General features: G+C 35.3%; 1 protein-coding gene across 3 annotated transcripts in view; it reads right to left on the reverse strand.

Annotated features, from left to right (window-relative positions):
* The window catches only part of ctnnd2a (catenin (cadherin-associated protein), delta 2a), a 245003-nt gene that overhangs the window by 77760 nt on the left and 146161 nt on the right, over window positions 1–21082 (reverse strand). For all 3 annotated transcript variants that reach the window (XM_043227004.1, XM_043227002.1, XM_043227005.1), the window contains one exon: window positions 20199–20439. In XM_043227004.1, the coding sequence (XP_043082939.1) occupies window positions 20199–20439 (241 nt within the window). The remainder of the gene's footprint in view (window positions 1–20198; window positions 20440–21082) is intronic.

Raw genomic sequence — 21082 nt, forward strand, 5'->3', positions numbered from 1 at the left:
GTTCTTTATCATTATTATTTTCTACATTTCAGTGTATTAATACAAGCATCCAATCTATGAAATGAAAGAAAAGGGAAGTATGGGAATTATGTAACGACTAAAGAATGTCAAATCAAAAGCGCTGGGTGAAGAGAGGGGGCGGGATCGGCGAAGGACCTCAAGATGGGAATCAAACTCTGGTTTCAGCGAGCACAGCTGCCCTATATGCTGGCATACTAACCACTGGGCTACCGGTGCTGATAGAAGCCTGCAATTTTTGTTACGTGTATTCAGTTAAGTGTGTCCAAAACGGCTCTAACTGGATTCGTATTTCCATGATCAAATGCATTTCACTGAATTCTACCATTTTTGCCCCATAATCAGCACTGAAACTGTAAAAAGTGTGCAGTGTTTGTCTGCTCATTACGTTGATATGCTGCAATTCCCGCGCAATGCCATGACCAAGCAATATATACATATGTTCCTCTCTCCCCTCAACAGGGCAACTTTTAATAGAGGCACATTTGAGGATACGCATCTAGAGGTCAGGCTGCATCTGGCATGAAACATTAAATGAATGCCTGTGAAAGCCTGAGATGGACGATCTCTGGGGTCTCTGGAGCGTCAGATCTACTCCATCAGCCGCAGCTCTACAATACTGATGAAAACGATCATATCAGGGAGTAAGTGACAGAGGAACGCCATATCCTGAATCTCTGAAGATTGCGTCCATGGTGGATGGGTTTGTTAGGATGCTCTGGAAGTTGCGTCGGGGTACGAATCTCTCTGACTTATGTGATGAAAGATGACAGTCGTCCTTGGGACGCTTCCCTCAGAGGCTTTAAGGTCAGACCGCATCCAAGGACATACGTGTCAATTATAAAGGAAACGGAGAGGAGGACAGGAAAGTGTGCACCAGTGTAAACACGGCCTGGGAGCTCAGAAGAAAACATACAAAGATGATGAGTGGACACCGTTAGCCCAGTGATAAAGTGCTCATCAGACGCTGGATCCAATTAAACATGGATTTTCACTGATGAGTGTAGGAGTTGAGATCTGAATAGGTGCTACAGGTCAGATTCAGCTAATTATTCTAACATATACACAGACACATTCACAATTGATGGAATACGCCTCTACTGCTTATTTGCTCAACTAGCGCTGTCAGCTTTCTAGTCCTTACTCACGAACGAGACTAATGTGCGACACAATCTCATAAGTAGAGATGTTTTGTTTTTAAATATATTTGAGGGAATTATGAGTAAAGTTGGATAAAATGTATCTTTAAATTTACATAATCGTAAGTAACTGTTTAAAATTGGGTTATATGTTTTATAGCAAAAACACTAAAAATGTTTTTTTCTTTATTTTCTTTTTTTAGCAGATATTATTACTTATATCATACCTGTAATTTGTAAAGATGATTTTTCAGAAAATTTTAAAACTTAATGCTCAAGAATTTTTTGTTATGATAACATTTGAAAAAGTTTGATATTTAATATTTTTGTGTAAACAATGACCCATTTTTGATTCTCTGATGAATCTGAAAAATAATGTTTTGCAACATATAAGAGTCATTACTGTCACTTTTGATCAATTAAATGCATCTTTGCTGAATAAAATTCAACACAAAAAAATAAAGTGAAAAATAATATTATTATTAGTATATATAACGATATAAATATATTGTTATTAATATTATTTAAGATGTATTTATTAAAAAACATTATTTATTAATTAAAATAAGCACACACACACACACACACACACACACACACATATATATGTAGAAAGAGAGAGAGAGAGCGATAGAGAGAGAAATGTTTACAATATATGCATACTAATCTTATTTTTAAGAATTAATCTTATGTATCTTATCGTCAATGAACAACATTTCTTTGTTTAAAATGATTGTAAATCATATTCTATAGCATTTTGATGGTCAGTACACTTAGACCATCAGCCACTCTTCTGTATTAATATCAGCATGTGCGTCAGATATTAAATAACTCATATCATATAACCTCTAATCCATACCTAAATATATACAAACACTTTCATCTGAGCAGATCTGATGCGACAAGAAAGCTGAAATGTTCTCTGCAAGAGATCAGGTGAAGTCTATAAACGTCCATTTCCACTATGGATCCTTGCTAAAAACGGCCAGTGGAAATGGATTTAGTAGCTTCCGCAAGATCTGAAGGTGGCTTAAAGCTGCGATGCCATCTATTTGTCCCAGCATGCATCCAGAGAGTAAGCAGAGCTGAAAATAATCCCATCCAATAAATCTCTATTACAACATGACCGAGCAACAGGCTCCCACGAGAACTGCATCCCAATTAGTTGAAAAAGACTTAATGTCCTATGGAGCTATTTCAGGTCTTTCCTATAAATAAAACCCCTAAAAACACATTATCACTGCACAGATAAAGTCTCACCTTCCTCCAGGCATATTGTGCCAGACCGCAACCTGTCAGAAAACACGTCAGAAACCATCTTCTCCAAGCTCGCTGCAGCATCTGGCGCCATACTTACTACAGCCTCAGATAAACAACACGTCTAAAGCAAAGCAAGCTGCGTTAATGAAGGGCAGAAGGCCTTGTAGACCTTGTGGAAGTTTGGATCTGATTCCACAAGAACACCCGTCTCACGTCAACCATGAGGAAACACGTGTTATCTGGCAACATAAACGGTTGTTATTTGTGAATCTGCCAGCTAAAACTTCTCCTACCTTTCTTTGCAGTCTTTCATCGAACCGCCAAGGTACAAAAGAGAACAAATGGCTCATTCACTGTAACAACACGAGAAAAGAAAAAAATCTCCCCGTTGGGATAAAAACACAGATTATGGCTTTAAATGGTGGACGTTGGTCAGGGATTTCGACAGAAAGTCCTTTATGGCCATATGAATCTTCAATGAAAATGGTTCCAAAACTGTTCGGACACAAAACCTGCATGAGATCGGCGCTACGGCTTGAGCAATACCGAGAAGCATCCAGAAACTCCTACACAGATAATGCTAGGGGAAAGCGTGAAAGGAAAAGATGAATGCTGCCTCTCAAGATGAGTGATCCATCAATACATGTGCTAGGAGATCTTTGTGTGGGTTTCTTTCTGTGTTTGTTTTGAATAAACACTAAGACAAAAGGTAGATGACAAACAGACAGCGAGTAAGAGAGGGACGAGGGGATGTTTAATTCATGATTCCACCTCTTCGGAGTGCAGAGCAAACAAAGATAAACCAAAACTTAAACATTCTCCACAAGTTCTCGCTGATGTCCGGCAAGATTAGCTAATAAAACTTCGAAATCAACATAAGGCTTTGCACACTACGCTTAACCCCTGGTTACTTTTAACCCCTCAATAAAGGCAAATGTTTCATGCTAGTCATTCTGAAATAGGGTTTATACCACTTTTCCAGTTTTGCCTTATTTTTGTTTGACGTTTCTAAAAAACTAATGTCAATTTATACTGTTTTTGTATTATTTTATCAAAGTGATACACTATTTTCTCTTAACATCACAAAAGTGAATCAATGCACATTTCCCGTCAGTCCTGTGTAAACTACGGTATGGTATTTATTTATTTATTTATTAATTTTAATATTGTGAAATATTAAACAAGCTTGATCGTCTCAATGTACTCTATCATGGTGATTCCAGTGCCCTAAAACAATGTTATAATGGAGTATTTGATGATGAAGTTCCGAGGTACACTATTCACATATACACTTACACAGATTGGTAAGAATAAGAGAGGTAAATAAATAAATATTTAAAAAACTTACAAATATAAATGTACAAATGTAAATGTAAATTCAAAATAAAAAGTAGATATAGGGATCACAATATTATAATGTATTTTAAGATTTGCTATGATATTTAACTTCAGCATTTATCAAATTATTAGTGTTTTAGCAAATGGCAAAGGTAATTAAAATTATATATATCCCCAATATTAGGACATAACCAGTAATAAAATTTATTACAGTGACCCCAACTAACCAAATAAAAAGAACCAGAACCATCACCACATCACCAGAACATTGTAGATAGTAAAAAATCAGGATAATCAAAAGTGTCAAAAAAAAATCTTCCTACTGAACAAAAGCTAGGTCGACCAGAGAATACCCAAAGTTTATTCCGGTGCATCAGTGTGTAAAGCTCTTTTAACAGCAGCCTCTTCTTGCTCTGTTCTTCAGTTAAAGTGCACACAATTGCAAGAAAGAGGTAACGCTTCTGGAGACACCATAAGAGACGCCATATTAAATTTTTACTGCCTCAGTCCATTTAGAGTTCAATCTATTTCCAGAGACAGCAAAAGGGAGTAAAGGCCACAGCAAACAAACAAACTTACACCAGCAACACAAACCCATCAGCTAGACTGTAAAAGTCAAAAGATTTGTGACTAGCATTTCACATACGTAGAAAAACTTTCAGATTACAAATGCTGCATTAATAGCCAATAGTTAATGTGTCAAATTCATTATATTGATGAACCAAGGAAAAAAGACTTTTATAGAAACTGTGAAAGGATAAATGGATCAAAATGTCAGCTTTAGTTCTGGAGTGTTAACAATACAATCCTCAGCGGCCCAGACAGACTTATGACTAGTTGGCTTTGACCTAAATAATGTGACAACTCAAAGCATATAGGAAGAAAAGAGAAAGAACAGACGTCAGTCCAAAGGCTCAGTGAATGCGATATCCGAGCCTCTGGGACTCCATGCCCTTACTTTTAGCTTGAGCTACGTCCAGTGTAGTTTTCATCCCCTGTGACTGACTAACCATTATTTGATGTATGATATATGACAGACACGTGCCGTACACGTGAGCTGTATCTCATGTTCAGTCACTAACGTCTGGAAGTGCTTGAGATGACGAGTACCCAGCGGTTTAACTACTTTTTTAAAAAGGTTTAAAGGGTTACTCCACCCCAACATGACAATTTTATCATTAATCACTTACCCCCATGTCGTTCCAAACCCGTAAAAGCTTTGTTCGTATTCGGAACACAATGTAAGATATTTTGCATGAAAACTGGCTTTTTTTAATAGGATTCAAACTCGGGTTGCTGTGAGCGTAGTTGCGTTTTACGTCTGTGTGCAAACCCAGACGGCACAGACCTGTTTTACCTACTATAAAATTACTTTAGCTTTATATATTATTATTTGCATATTTGGCTCATGCCATAATACGACATTTTACTCAATATAGTTTAACGCACTGGACAACGCTGACGCAAGCCATGAGAAAAGGCCTTACACATTTGCGTTTGTGAGATGCTTTGATGTTGTACCTGACAGCTACGAATTATATTTTAATGACTCTTCGAATGTTCTACATTTCACGAGCCGCACCTTCACATTAACACCTGAATCTCTACTGTCTAAAGCAGGTCATAGAATTTGCATATTATGTGCATATTAAGCTAATGACTTGAAGTGCCTGCATGTCAGTATTCCGCTATTATTCAAGTATTGTTTACACGGAGACAGATGCATTCCCCTCTTGTTGCCCTGTGCTTTGGGATTTGCTCAATAACAGTGGCGTCTCTGATGAGACGAGCTGCCAGAGGACCATATGGACGGCTGTCAGTACCACACTGTCTGTCTCCCATCTCAAAACTCCCAGTTGCAGACAGAGTCCTGATCTGACAGATTCCATACTGACAAACAGAGACCTCAGATACACCTATGATGCGCAAACGCTGATAAAGAGAGCAGAACAAGCAAACAAACATCAAAAGGGAACAAGAAGACCCCAAAAATTAAACCGCACACAGGTACTAAGCAGCCAAACAGCAGTAAAAAAATATGATCAAAGGGTGTGGGATTTAATAGCTAGTTGAAGCCAATGCATTAATAACATGCCGCAAGACGGAGGCAGTCCTGCAGAAACACAGGCTTGTTCAAATATAGTTATAGGGGGATTAGACTGAGTGAGCGCAGTCCCAGGGAGAAGCTACTGTATTCCCTTCCCTTAAGCTAGCTAAAGGTTATATTTGATATGCATGCATACATTTGCCACTGCAAATCCTCTTCATTGCAGTGTGACGGATTTTAATGGGTACGCAATTTACCGAAGAGCGATAACCAGGTGGCTGTATTGTGTTTGCGTTAATGGCGTCAGGATTCTATGATGTAATCAGTGGTGTGTGTACGTTTATGATTATTGAAGGTTTTAAAGAGGCGTGCATGGCAACATGTGATAGGCAGAGCAAGCTGTTCTTCTTGTTCAGCTTGAATTTTCCTATGCCGACACAGAAACACGCAAACACACGTGCAAAATAAGCCTATACTCACTATAAGGTTGCATTTATTTGATCAAAAACAGTAAAGAACAGTGATATTGTGAATTATTACAACTTTAAAATAATAGTTTTTTTATTTCAATAATAATTAATTACTTGTGTAAGTAATTTCTGAAGACTGCAGTGTAACATGTTCCATCAGGAATAATTCTAATGCGTCGTCTGTCAAAAATAATATGCACGATGTATTGTGTTACATTTTGACAGACATTTTTATGAAATGCAGAGGTCCAGGGAGTTTCTATTTCATAGAAACATTATTGCATGTTTTGACTACAATATTCCTTTATATAAGTATAAAAAAGGAGACCTGGGCAGCTTCAAGACACCGTCTGTCAGAGATGGTAACATACATAACATTAAGCATGCAAATAAAATTTGTACTTCATTCGCAATAGAATGATCAGGGAACTTAAATATTTCATGCTCTATGCTGAAAAGAAAATATTTAATTAAAAAGCTTTTCCTGGTGTTATATTTTGACTGACATTATTTAACACAGGAACTTTGCATTCTGATTTGGACATTCCTGATTATAATATTTTTAAATAAAATATTTTTCTGTTCTTGACTTTTGATGAGAATGTTGATAATAGATTACTAGATAAAATTATAGATTAATAGATAACTGTCACACAAAAAAGCCAAATGATTTAAAATGAAAAAAATCTCTGAAAATAGATGTTGCCTTTCAAGTAAAATTTTCTTGATATAAAAATATTTCTTTATTTTGTACCACAAAATAAGACAAAAAAATAAAAATAAAAAAAAAATAATAAAAATATATATATATATATATATATATATATATATATATATATATATATATATATATATATATATATATATATATATATATGCTATATATATTTGCTCTGACTTAATTTTTTTGGAGTGACTTTCTAAATAAAAGTCAGGGCTATTTCTGCTCTTCAGCTTCAGAGTGATTTTGCCCTCAAATACTGTTATTGAAGTGATGAGCGTGAATGAAAGGTTGTCGGGTAGATAGTGTTTGAGTGTAATACCCCAAAGTGGAGTTGGGACAGCCTTCTGGCCTGATTCACATGCTAAGTCAATAACCCGCAGAGATAAATGCATTATGGATTAGCTTCGGTTATGTAGCACACAGCTTGCTGAAGTCACATCATATTAGCATTCATATGTGTGTGTATTTGTGTTGGTGTGTGGAAGAAAACAGCAAGAATATGTCGCACAGCATGCAAAACTTGATTGTCACTGCAGAATTCTTCATCCCGCAGAGACTTGTGCCCATGTCCGACAGAAGCAGCTTCAACAGCCTTCCTAAAAGTGCCGGATATTACGCTGATGTAAACGCCCTTGTGTGACTTCCATAAGGCTTATTCAAATGGCTGACCATTTTGGCGTCGGATTGTAGTTCTGCGGGTGAAGTAATGAGAACCACAGGACCTCAGCAACATGGGTTAAAGTGCTAGATGCTGTGCTGTTGACTCGGCTGCCGCGTCGCCGCTCCATGATCATGGTGTACAACAAAAACAACAAAGATGCTGATGAGGGAATGTATGCAATGTGGCGACCCTCAAACGGACCCACAGCATCACTCACTGTCAGCCAACATTCCCAGTCATGGAAATATGAGCAGAACAAATCGAGACTGAGGTGACTCACGTACGCCTGTGTATGTGCACAGCATCGTTGCAGCAAACATTTGCTTTTCATTTCGAAACAGGTCAAAGAACTGATGTAGAAGACCTTTGAAGATATTAGTGGCTCCTGGAAAGAGACTGCTGAGCCTCAATCCAGAGACGAGCTACAGGCTTCGGTATTGCTCGGCAAATAGCCCCACCTGGGTTTACAAATGGATCCTCACGTTTCCCCCAGAAGAGTCTGGTTTTATGCCTCATCCTTTGGGAGAGATGATGGCCAATTTCAGAAAGCCGTCTAAGATAAATAAAGACAAAGAAAATACGGTTTGCCCTCTTTTGTGGGCATAAGTCAAACAAAAGGCCTGGAGATACATGGAGCAGAACAACATTTGAAAAGCATTTTTTTTCTTAGTTTATAGTATATATAGCTTATGCTATAAACTGTAAACAAGCTTTCAATCACTTTAGCCCAGAAAAATGTTTAGATCTCTGAAAATTTGGTGTCTTGTTCACACCATTTCACAATTGTTCACATTTTTTTTTATTTATCCAAACTGCATGTGTTTTGACAAATATGTAAAATAGTAATTACATGTCTACACAATAACTACATGTGTGTACTTGTTAATTAAAACTGAGTTTATTCTTAGTGTAACTGTCACTCTCTTCACAACTTCCAAACATTATTTCATCGTGTCAGGCATCACATACAAATGATTCATTCAGTTTTCAAAATCTGTCGTAAGTACATGTATATTCCATAAATATTTATGACATGAAATGTTTGTTATGTCTGCTAAATCAGAAATTACCTGTCCTAGTTGTTAAATAGGAATCACATTCACATTAAATCATTAAGATTGAAAGCTTTTCTGGATGCCATTTTGTGACAATTCTATACTAAAAATAATACTATATTAGGGGTGTAATGATACACGTATTCGTATTGAACTATTCAACGTACTGAATTCGTAGTTTGCACATTGCTTATGTAATATCCATTAGCTCTGCTTCATGGTTTAAAACAGACAAATGTTCAAATTTGAGACAAAAGCAATTAACTGCATTGCAGACATAAAAGGGTTAAGAGAATGTTAAAACGGTTTCAAAAAAGGAATCAAAGTGACTGAGAAAAACTAATTAGTAAGAAATGGTCACGCTGTATACAGGTCTTGGGGTCAACCTTGTTCATTCTGACGGCCATTTATAAAAGTAATTGGTCAAGAGCACTTAGCGTCATCAAGTAATTGTTGTATAGCTTATTAGGAGTTAAGCATTAGTTAATTGAATCACAACAGAGCCAAGCAAGCATAACGGCCACTATGAACCACACGCAAGTTTATTCGTGCACAATTATGAGTTTCCGAACAAATGCATTAGAGATAAAGAGGACAGACTGAGAGATTTCTGAAATTGTAGCTGCAAGAATCAAACCATCTTTCAAACAGATTAATCACATTAGATGGTAAACACCAGCACGTGTTTGCCATATTTATATTGAGCTCCTCGCAATCAGTGCTAATCTACTCCCGCAATTTTCAGGCTCAAGACGCAATCAACATCTCTATATTTGTTGGTTGCGGCTTGTTGGTGCAATTAGAAATGTGGTGGCAAGACTATCCAGAACAAATGAAAACAAACAAAATAGCATGCAGAAAGCATGATTTAAAAAAAACTACAATGTAAAAAAAATGTTTGGTTTTAGTGCTGACTCCTGCTGAAAATGAACTGGGTTTATGTGGTTACCATGTACAATGCAGAATGGCCTTTAGGTTTAATACCCAACCTCACTGACTCAAATAATTGATTTTGAATGCTTGATTTGGTTTGAGTCATTGTCAGGACAATGTCACTGTCAAGACTCAACATGGTGGAATCTCAACCTCTCTGATCTTACTGCCCAAACACATGAATCATCCAAAAGACCTCTGCCTTGACTGTGTAAAACACGCCACCTCAGTTAATGTTATATTCATAAATACTTGTGGTTTATAAAATGTGGTGACCTCAAACATTAAAGATACGATTTTGCTTAGCCAACATTTTTGTATTTATCCAACCTGACACTGTTGGAATGTCAATGTATTTAACTGACACGACCAGCTCTTTGCATTAACCTTAAGCACAGCTTGTTGCATTCATTGATTCACTCACTCTCTGTCTGTCTATTCCAGGAATCCATACTGACTTCGCTTTAATTCCTTGAATGCAAAGCCCTCAAGTAGAACTCATAAACACTAAACAACACTAATGCTCAACCGCACAAGCCTGACACAAAGTGAGAAAGTGAATCCAAACTTTTTGTTGATACTCCACCCATAAAAAGAAAATTCAGTCAGGATGTGCATGCACAGCATTGTTTTCACCTTAAAAAGACACAACTTTTCAGGTCATATTATGCACATGCCTGTAGTGTTTCTTTACAAAGTTACCTTGCCAACTACTGGACAGGCTTGCATAATACTGTATTTTTAGCAATCTGTGTGAATGGGGATTGTTTTGACAACTTTGTTGTCTTACATCTATTCAAGTGCATAGCATCCTAAACACATCCTAAAGCACAATGATAACATTCAGGGCTGCATTTCATAAAAGCATAATAAGCCTAAGTACATCGTAGACCCACTTTTGGAAAATTTTTGAATTTTAATTTTTGCTTGAATAATCCCTATAAGATAAGTTTTGCTATAAACTCTTGCTTTAATTAATAAATTGTACGGATGCCCCAAATGTTTGGCAACCAAAATCGTTTGGCTTAAAACAGCTGAATAAATTATAATGAACAATGATGTGATGTGATCAAATATAATACTATATGTCTGCAGTATAAAAAGCATTTAAAAGTGTCAAAGAAAGACATTCCAATTATTACAAGCACTGGCACTGAAAGACCGTTTAACACTCCATCTCATGTCTCCGATGGGAAGAGGAAGGGTGGCTGAATTTGTGAAATGGCCTCAAATGATTAGTAAATAAACTGCAGCTTTATGTTTTCTAATACATGCATGAGTTGCCTGCAGTCTATTCAAACAGTGCTGCATGAGCTTGCGGTGTATCTGGTCCAAATCTGCGCTGAAACATAGTTACCCGGCAGCTGCTTAGTAAAACATTTTCATGCATTTTTAAAATAAAATAAGAAAAGTAAGATAATGATAATGATAATAATAACAATTACAACCGCTCTATTACTGCAAAACTCACGCATAGTGTTCAATTTGGAATCTGTAATATTTTTTATGTTTTCAAAGAATTCTCTTCTGCTCAGCAAGGCTGCATTTATTTGTACAGTAAAAAACAAAAAAAAAAAACATGCCTAATACAAGAAGGGGGTTTCAAAAATGACCCAAAACTGTTTCTGTGTTCGGTCTTCAGTGCAGTGTATCATTTTGATCAGCTTCAGCTTTGGCCAAGAATTTTCATTTCGTTGCATCCCTAATAAATTGCTAATATTTTGAAATGTGCCGTAATTTGAAGTTATTGTATCTGTCTTAAGTGGTCAAATCCACTGCATAGTTAAACTAACCCACCTTGTGCCTGCGTCCGCTATAGCAAAAATGATAAAATTGATTTTATTTACAATTCCCAATGATACTAAACCCCCTTAGAGTAATCATAATCACTTCTAATAATGAGCAGAACGAAAGTCAAACAGAACATACATTTACACTAACATCAGCTACTGGAACATTTGACAGATACAGTAATTACTATAAACACCAGGTGCAGACGGGATGAAATATGACAATGTTGTCTCCCCAAACGCGACAACATGTGACAACACGGCAAAACTCTTTGCCACTCAGACTACAAAAAAAGAAACGGCAATAAATGCATCAACAAGAGCTGTTGCTTGCACAGCTATTGCGAACAAACCCTGAGGTCTTCAATTTCCATCATAAAGCACTTGGCACTGAGTCACACCGTAGTCATGCATGCATAATGTTCCTTACACAGGATAAACCCACCTGTATACTGTGTCAATGTCAACTGCTTTCCTACATTGCAAATCAACCACATGCTCTAGTAAAAGCATCATTCATAATAATACAAGGTATCATATGTGCCGTTCTGCTTTGCTATCAACATCTTCATGGCAGAGGTTTTTCAAGAGACTGATCTGAACATAGATGTGAGGCCAATGACGCACTCAGGGTCATAGACGCAGCTGTCTATAAGTCTTCGTGAAGGGAAAAACAGAATGGTGATTTATCGAGTCAAGTCAAGGTTAGGTTAAAGACAGCATGCCTGGGGTAGAGGCTGTGAGTCTTCAGCATTTTTTTCTGTATTGGAGGCATTTATAAACTTGAGCCGGGTGATTCTGATGCACAGCAACCATCTCGGCCTATTGCTGAATGGAGGAGCTGCATCACAAACATGCTGATATTCAAACCAAATGTGAAAGTGTTTTCTTTTTAAAACATCACAATAAAAGAAGACAACATATAAATAATTTAGTTTCAAACACACAGCAGTGGAGCTACTGAGTGCACGATCGTTTCTGAATGAAATGGTTGAATGAATGATTCAATGGCTGTTTTTGAATGAATTGAGTGAATCTTTTGTTCCTGAATAAATTAATGTTTTTTAACTAATCAGGTTCAATAATGATTTGATTATGTCATCATAATAAATGATAACTTCGGGCTTAATATCATTGCTGTATATGGAAATATTGTTGCAGTGGCCATTGTTGTTATACTGGTTATACTTGTACACTGTAGTGCTAAGTAAAAATAATTAATTTTAGTGCTGTCAAACAAATAATCCCATTCCAAAATGAATATTTTAGTTTACATAGTATATGAGTGTGTGCAATTATTATGTAAATGCAAACATATGCATGTACATATTTAGGAATAAAAATATGTTTATATATAAAATATAAATCCAAATACATGTATATATTTTCAAATACTGAATGTGTGTGTATTAATATACATAAATACACATAAATAAACACAGTACACATAATTATATATTATGTAAACAAAAAAGCAATAAATCATTTAACAGCACAAAAAGTTTGTATTTTTTACTTAAAATAGGCTTTAGGAAAATACACAGTTTTTTTTCCCCCACATACAATATTTAGTAATTTTATTATTTATCATGCTGCCCTATTTGATTTTGCAATATTGACCACCTCAAAACTGTACTCTCTTTATCAATTTTTGATTTTTTCAGGTTTGCTGTGACAAATTAATCTAATAGAAAACTTTTTTTCGAATTTGGAGTTTATAACAAAAAATGCATTTAAAAAAAAAGTTACAGGAGTTCTGTGGCAGGTTTTTATGAATTTATACGATTTTACATTAATTAATTTAATTCTGCCTCGTAATTATAATGTGCTTTGGATGGAGAAGGATGGCCAAAAATAAATCAATAAAAGACATTCAGTGTGTCAGTGTGTTTCTGATTTGCTTTTATGAAATGTATAAAGGTATGAAAATATTGTGACATTAGCCAGAATTAATCAACAACGGTATTAACTTTCAAATCACTTAACAGATAAAAAAAAAGCAATCAAAAAACCACTGCATAGTTATAACTAGCCCAGCATTGCCTTGTATAAGCAGCGTAATGCAGAAAATTGTAGTAATGCATATCTGAAGACTGACCTCCAGTTTCACAGACACCTCCGCAGAATAACACTAACCACCTTTTTACAAGCACTGTTCCCTTTTTATTAACCCTCCTTTGGTCACTCAAGGGCATCACCCTCCCAACATCCCGCATGACGCTTTCTGTAAATCACGCCGTGCGTTTGTATTCGTCAAAGCAGAAGCATGTTTTTGTCCCTGGGTAGACAAGGACGGCACTCAAGCACACGTCAACATTAAAACAAAGCAGAGGAAAAGCTCCTTGGTGCCCCAGTAATAATGACTGTGTTGAAAAGAAGGTTTGCACCTAAGCTTTGATCAATAGAAGGGGGAAGGCGAAGGGCAGACCCCTTTATTTTCCGAAGGCGATCCCTTACTCTCTCCAGCTCTACGGGATACGCTGGCAAATCAATAACCCCTATTCAATCACACTCATTTATCTCCATCCCTCAGTCTCCCTTCTTCCTCCATGTTCTCTCGTGCTGCAGACGGCTCATAACTCTGTTTATCGCTCCACATCAGCAAGCGTAATACGATAACGTCTGCCAAAGATATTCTCGCGGCCAGTAGTGGCTGCTGCGTCTGACGGTTTACTGAGCACTTTAACCATATTTTTAGCCGAACGAAGAGCGTTAATAACTTGCTAATGTGCTTTTTGTTTTTTAATCACAGCGTGTGACTGACAGATTTCACATCTGTGGATAGCAACTCTCAAACACCTGTCTAAGATACATTTTGAGTAGTGCTGTCAAACGATTGATCACGTGCAAAATAAGCGTTTTTGTTCACTTAATATATATGTGTGTATATTATGTATATATAAACACACACGCCTGTAAATATTTGTTTATATCTGAAATATATTTATATATAACATAAATGATATAAATAAAAACATATACATGTAACTATTTTCAACATATATAATGTTATATACTGTGTGGTTATAAATATATAACATATCTTGTAAACAAAAACTTATTTTGGATGCAATTAATCGCGAATTATCACTTGACAGCACAACTTTTGAGGCAATTGGCCGTGGCAATTACGAAACTTGTGGATAACAGTCGCGTCAGAAAGTTTTGACACTCTTTGTATTCTGCCTGTTTCTTGCGGGTCGGAGTCGTACCACGTGCCGCTTTCGGGCGGAAAGGTCAAAAACTGTCTTTTTGTCGTTTTGAGTAGTATAGCGTTTCACCCAAGGACACAGTTTGCCCTTACAAATTCATACAAAACACTTTTTTAGCAGTGCTTCACACTTGCCGTGGGCTGAGGATGCCTAAAGTTATTACGAGGTAGAGCACCTGTGGCAGTGTGCAGTTAGCATACCTGTCCTCCCTCATCCCTTCATCTCTAGGGAGGAAACACCAGAACAGAGCAGAAATAGCCTTCATTAAAGTCATAACCCGATTACAGCTTATCGCGCAGCAAAATATACAAAAAAAAAATTGCAATTAAATAAGCCATTTTCTCAAGAGAACAAGCTAGAATTTTGTCACATAAGGGAATAAGCGTCGTTAAGTGTTTAGGTCATTGGCTATTTGCCTTGTGTTCGCTCATAAATTAAATAGAGCAAAAAGATTCCTGAAGTAAAAACACAGTTAATTGTTTCCTCAGAGACAACGATTTTAAACAATAAACTACAAGCATTTACAGAAAGACCTACTATTATGGCAGACCAAACCTGCACTTAAAAATAAATGCATAAACAGATAAATAAATAGGAAAATAAATAAAGGTACTAAATCACTTGATAAAACAAACATAATAAATTATAAAACTGTATTATTCCTTTTTTTTATTTAAATGTTTTTAATGTCTTAAATGTTTGTTATATTATTAATTTATTTATTTTTAACTTCGATTAAATTTTTTCATTTACTTAATTTTTTTAATAGATTTATTTATTTGTCCCTTTTACTATTTATTTATTCCCACATGTATTTATGCATTTGATTTCAAATTAATTTTAATATATATATATATAATTTTAAGAGTCACATTCTTAAAGAAAGATCCACCAAGCTGCTGTTGGCATGGAAATAAGAAGCAATTCATTATCCTTATCAAACTCTGACTCCCATGAAGCATTGCGAATGACACAAGGAAAAAATAAATATATTTATTGTTTTATTTTGTAATGCTATATTCATTGCATTATATTCTGGGATTCATTCAATGAATGTGTAGTTCAATCTAGTTCATGTTCATATCGTCAGGTGACCTACACATCACCTCTATTCACAGATCCTCTCCCGTGGCCTCATGGGACAGTAAAACGTCCACACTGCAGAATAAGTCACACTAGTACTTTTCCTTTATTTGTTTTTCGAAAGTAGAGTATTCACAAGTATTCAGAAGTATTCAGAAGCAGCAGTATGGTACCATCTTCAAACAATTTTGAATGCATTTTTAATCTTGGATCTCTTTAGAACTTTTTATTGAAATCCGCAGTGAGAAAATTAATGGCAAAAATATTTCCGCAACCAAAGTTGCTGAAAAAGTGGGCTGTCCCATTAGTGCTCCATTCAGGCGCAGCCTTGTCTTTACTACTATATATGAATCACACTCAAACTAACAAGTTCAGGCTCTCATGGACCTTTATCGCCGCAGAAGTGCCCGTTGAAGCAGTGCATAGATTCTTCCAGTTATGTATATTTTCAATACGCTGTACTGACCTAGCTGAATAAAAGCCATTTAAAATGAGCATCTGCAGAACGATTTCAATATCTTTAGAGACGATTGATGATTACTGTGCACAGAATTTAGCAGAGAACTTCTAGTTTAAATAGTGATTGCGATGAGGCTATAAGGTCAGAATGAATATGTGCATTATTTGTATTAAATTTTTAATAATTATTTTGTCATTCATAATTGACAATCATTTCACTGTATATAATATTTATGGCACATTTTTTTTTATTAATTTTCAAAGTCCTGCTCAAGTTAAACTGTTTAAGATAAATTAGCCAAAACATTCAACATTGTTACATTTCTTTAAGGCAACGGCCGCGCATTTGTTCATCCATTTAAATTCTTTTAATTGACTTTAAATGGCATTTCTTTGTGTTAGTAGCTACATACCTTTCAGTTGCTTGACCGTTTTACTTTACGAGCAACTTGTACCATTTTAAACTAAACTAAAAGTTTTTAGTGATTTAATTAATACTTTCACACATCTCGGTGTCTTTAAAAACTAATAAAGTGTTATAAGTGAGTGGTGCCGAGAGAAAGAGCATTCAAACTAAGAAAAAGTTGAAAGATATTGACGGATGGAAATAAACAGAAAATGTTTTTAGCGATTTAATTAAAACTATTGGGTATCAGTGACCCATTTAAAAATAAATAGAGGGTTAAGTACAAACAAAGGAAAATCTGACAAACAGATGAACTTTATAAATATTGACTTTAGTAACTTTAGTTTTTAGTGACCAATACTTGCTTATTAGCATGCATATTACTAGCACATTGGCTGTTTCTTAGTACTTGTAAAGCACATATTAATGCCTTATTCTGCATGAGAATATTTTAAAACTACTATTTCTAAAATGTACTTAAACTTACGGACAGCCTATTGATAATTAGCAAATCAGGAGTTTATTGAGGCAAAAGTAAGTATTAGTCCCTAAACCTAAATTAATGTGACCAAAATATTAAAATGATACCTTATGTACGTAGTGTGTTATTAGAGAAAGGTGTGAAGAATAAGAATTTTTTTTATTATTTACAGGCCAGTCTAATACCCCCAGACTTCACGAATATGGTTCGCCACCAAAAGCTAATATTAAAATAATAACTGCTGGTGACAAGGTTAGTGACTCGCATAACTCATTCCATACAGTTTGTACTATGGATCTGAATTATACCTGAAATGAAGTTAAAAGAGATGCTCTATTATTAACAGCCTTGTAACCACCTAGAACACCATAGCAACTGCATAGCAAAACATTAAAAATCAGTACTAGCACCTATCAGGTATCAGTACATTAGCAACCACACAGAACACCCTAGCAACTGCATAGTAACAGTGTAAAATAATACAGAAAACCTCAGCAAATACCAAGCAATGCCTAACAACCACACAGAATGCATTAGCAATGCGGAATCTAACAAATAATAAGAAGACACAGAGCCACAGTAGAAGGAAAAAGTGCTGTTTTTTTTATATATATACATTTTATATTTATATATATATATATATATATATATATATATATATATATATATATATATATATATATACATAAGTGTCTTATGCTTAAAGAGGGAGTAACATGAGGTTAATGCATATTTCATGCATTTACACTCATGCCAAGTATTTATGTGCCAAAAATGTTACTTCTGGGTTTCTAAAGAAGCGTGTTTTGGCTTATAAAGGAAAGATAACCTTGTTAAGCTTTCCAAAAGTACCCAGCGTTACGTGAATAGTGGATGCACTTTGTTTTTCCGGCACAGCAACAGAGTTTCATAAGTGTGTTTGTTTATTGAACGTTTTACAAACAAGGCCCTTTTCAATGCTGTATTTGCACAGCGTTTGCTACCGAAAGATGGAGCGGTCCGACTCCCAGCTATAAAACATGCCGGTCATGATTCAGAACTGCAGGCGGTGAGTGAAACAGCATTATGTTTGTTTTGGTGATCGGTGCTCAAGTGCTCGTCACTCTTTAACTCCGCCCACTCAGCACGACTCCACGAGCTCGGCTTTTTTCTGACTAAATCGTAAAGCTGTATCTTTATTTTATGAATATGATGAAACGAAAGACTTTTTGGAGATATGAGGGATTCAGTACTACTCTATAGGTACTCAACATTAACATGAGACTGGCTGTCTGTTTTATGTCCTCTTTAAAAAGGCTGCATTTACTTGATCAAAAATACAGTACAATATTGCCAATTTAAATACAGTTATCTTTTCTTTTGTATCTATCGTGTGACCCTGAATAATGGAGTAATGACACAGGTATATAATTTCAAATATATCAAGTCTTCATTGTCACATGATCCTTCAGAAGTCAATCTAACATGATGATTTAGTTCTCAAGAAACATTCCTCGTTATAATCTGTTGAAAACAATACCTATATGCTTCATCATTTCAAATATCATCATTTTTTATATTTCAAACAGAAAACTTTTGTAACATAATAAATGCATTTACTAAATGCATAAATATATTTTTTGGTCAGGTTTTTTTTTTTTCTGAATTAAAAAAGATATATGACCATGCCTTTCTGTGTACCACATTTTGAGGAAGAGAAAATGATCAGTTCTGTTCAAATAAAAACTGCAGACTTCAATGCATCTGAAAGCCAAAGTGCAAAAAGGTGAAATAAATAATATACTTCAAAAAGCTATTGACTAAGAAACAATTACCGAATAAGCCAGAGGCTACAGAATCATAATAGCAGGAAACAGTGTTTCGCATGCTAAAATATTTATTCTCATTAACATATGCATTCAAATTATTTATTTGCACAAGACAGAAAAGCAGTAGACAAAAAAAGATGAGGTGGCTGTATAAAGACCCAGCAGGATTAGCCTTTGATAAGTCAACTGTTTTATTGTGATATGAATGAAAGATTACCAAACAGAGCTCTATTATGGTTACAAAATCATTTCCTTCTCATTTATGTCACGACCAAATGTTTACTGAGAATTCTGAATATGATTTTACCCTGATAGACTGCCTAAATGTGTATTATAATGATTTCTGAAGGATGATGAGATACTGAAGAACAGAGTATTTTGGCCTTGTCATCACAAAGATGAATAGCATTAAATATACACTAAAATTAAAATAAAATCCAATAGAATATAATAGACTAAAATAAACTACAGTTAAAATAAAATCCAATGTATGTATATATATATATATATATATATATATATATATATATATATATATATATATATATATATATATATATATATAACTAAAACACTAATCTGAAAATTGAATGAAAGAATGAATTGGATTTAAATAAAATTTAAATAAAAATAATGTTACCTTTAAAAAAAAAAAAGGTTTTTAAAAGTAGTGTACAATAACTTAAATTCAAATAAAACCTAAAAAAAGAAACCTAAAGAAGAAGAAAAAAAGACAATAAAATTACAATAAAAAAGTCAAAGTAACAACATTAAAATGAAAATATGTTTTCAATTGTGGTTTATGTCATTAAAATTAAAACACAGCTTGAAAAATTAAAAATAGAAAAAAGAAAACAAGGAACCTAAATAAAAAAAAGCATAATAACATCAAAACTAAAATGTGAAAGTAGACACATGCTTAGATACATAATCAAATCAAAACTCAATAAAATGTAAATGACCTGAGTATACGACAAGCTACTAGTTGTCCATCATAATCCATACACTTTTTGAACACCGAAAGTTTCAGTACAACAAAAACTAGGCAATTCTTTCCAGTGCTCTAAAACGGTAATCACACACTTGTACTGTAATATTCAATTCTCAATTTACTGATAAATTAGTTTCACCACAATACTCCACAATTTCACCGCAACACAAATGCAAGACTGTCAAACATTTTGCTAGGGCTCTCCAAAAATCGACACACACACCCCTGAAAAGCAGCCACTCTTCTTACTGAAATCTGATCAATATGTGCACGTTAGCCAGGTAGATTTACTGCGGCTGTAAAACCAGTGCATGCAGGCTCACCTGGGATCCTTCTGAATGCTGTCGATGGAGGGCGAGCGGGCCAGGTTGCCCTCGGGTGGCAGGGCAGGGCCGGACTTGCTGTAGGGAGACTCCACTGAAGAGCAGTATGGCAACGTGCGGTAAGTATCCGTGTAGTTGGCGCCCTGACCGGAGGCATAGCCGCCTCTGGGAAACGTCCCTGTGGCATTCTGACTTCCTGTTCGCTGCAAGGGTACGGAGTCAACACCGGGGGAGGACGGGGCTATGGCAGGAGAGTAGGGACAAAACAAGAAGTTCAGGACCTGCTCACAGAACTGGTTCACTAGGTCTAGGCACAGGAACAATGAAGAGGACAGTGAGAAGACGAGCAGACAAGACGTGACACAATGAAAGAATGACAAGGAGGGAGCAGAGAGGAGAGGAGAGGAAGAGACGACAGCAATGAGTGCAATTAAAAGCCCTTAACAGGTACATAATAGAGACAAGTGAGTGTTAATAGTCAAAAACTCTAAGCACATTTACAGACACATTGATTATTAACATGGAAACCGAAGCCCAAGATGCAGATTAAAAAAAGACTTATATGACATATAAAATGCATTTCTAACGTTTTCTACGCAAAACTATATATTTGAACAAATTTGGCTAAACAATTTCTTAACTAATCACAATCAGCCATATGGATGTTGCATAAGGGATGCCTTATTTATTTATACATTTTTTATGTTATAAATTATTAATTGTATTCACACATGTATAGAGACGAAGGAAGACATATATAACAAAAAGTTTGAGAAACTTTAAAGTGTAAATAAATGAACGAGCATAATAAACAAGAATATATAACATATATATACAAATAATTAATATTTCTTGAGCACCAAATCATAGTATTAAAATTCTTC

The sequence above is a fragment of the Puntigrus tetrazona genome, chromosome 24 (genome assembly GCF_018831695.1).
Source record: "Puntigrus tetrazona isolate hp1 chromosome 24, ASM1883169v1, whole genome shotgun sequence".
In the NCBI taxonomy this organism is placed as follows: Eukaryota; Metazoa; Chordata; class Actinopteri; order Cypriniformes; family Cyprinidae; genus Puntigrus; species Puntigrus tetrazona.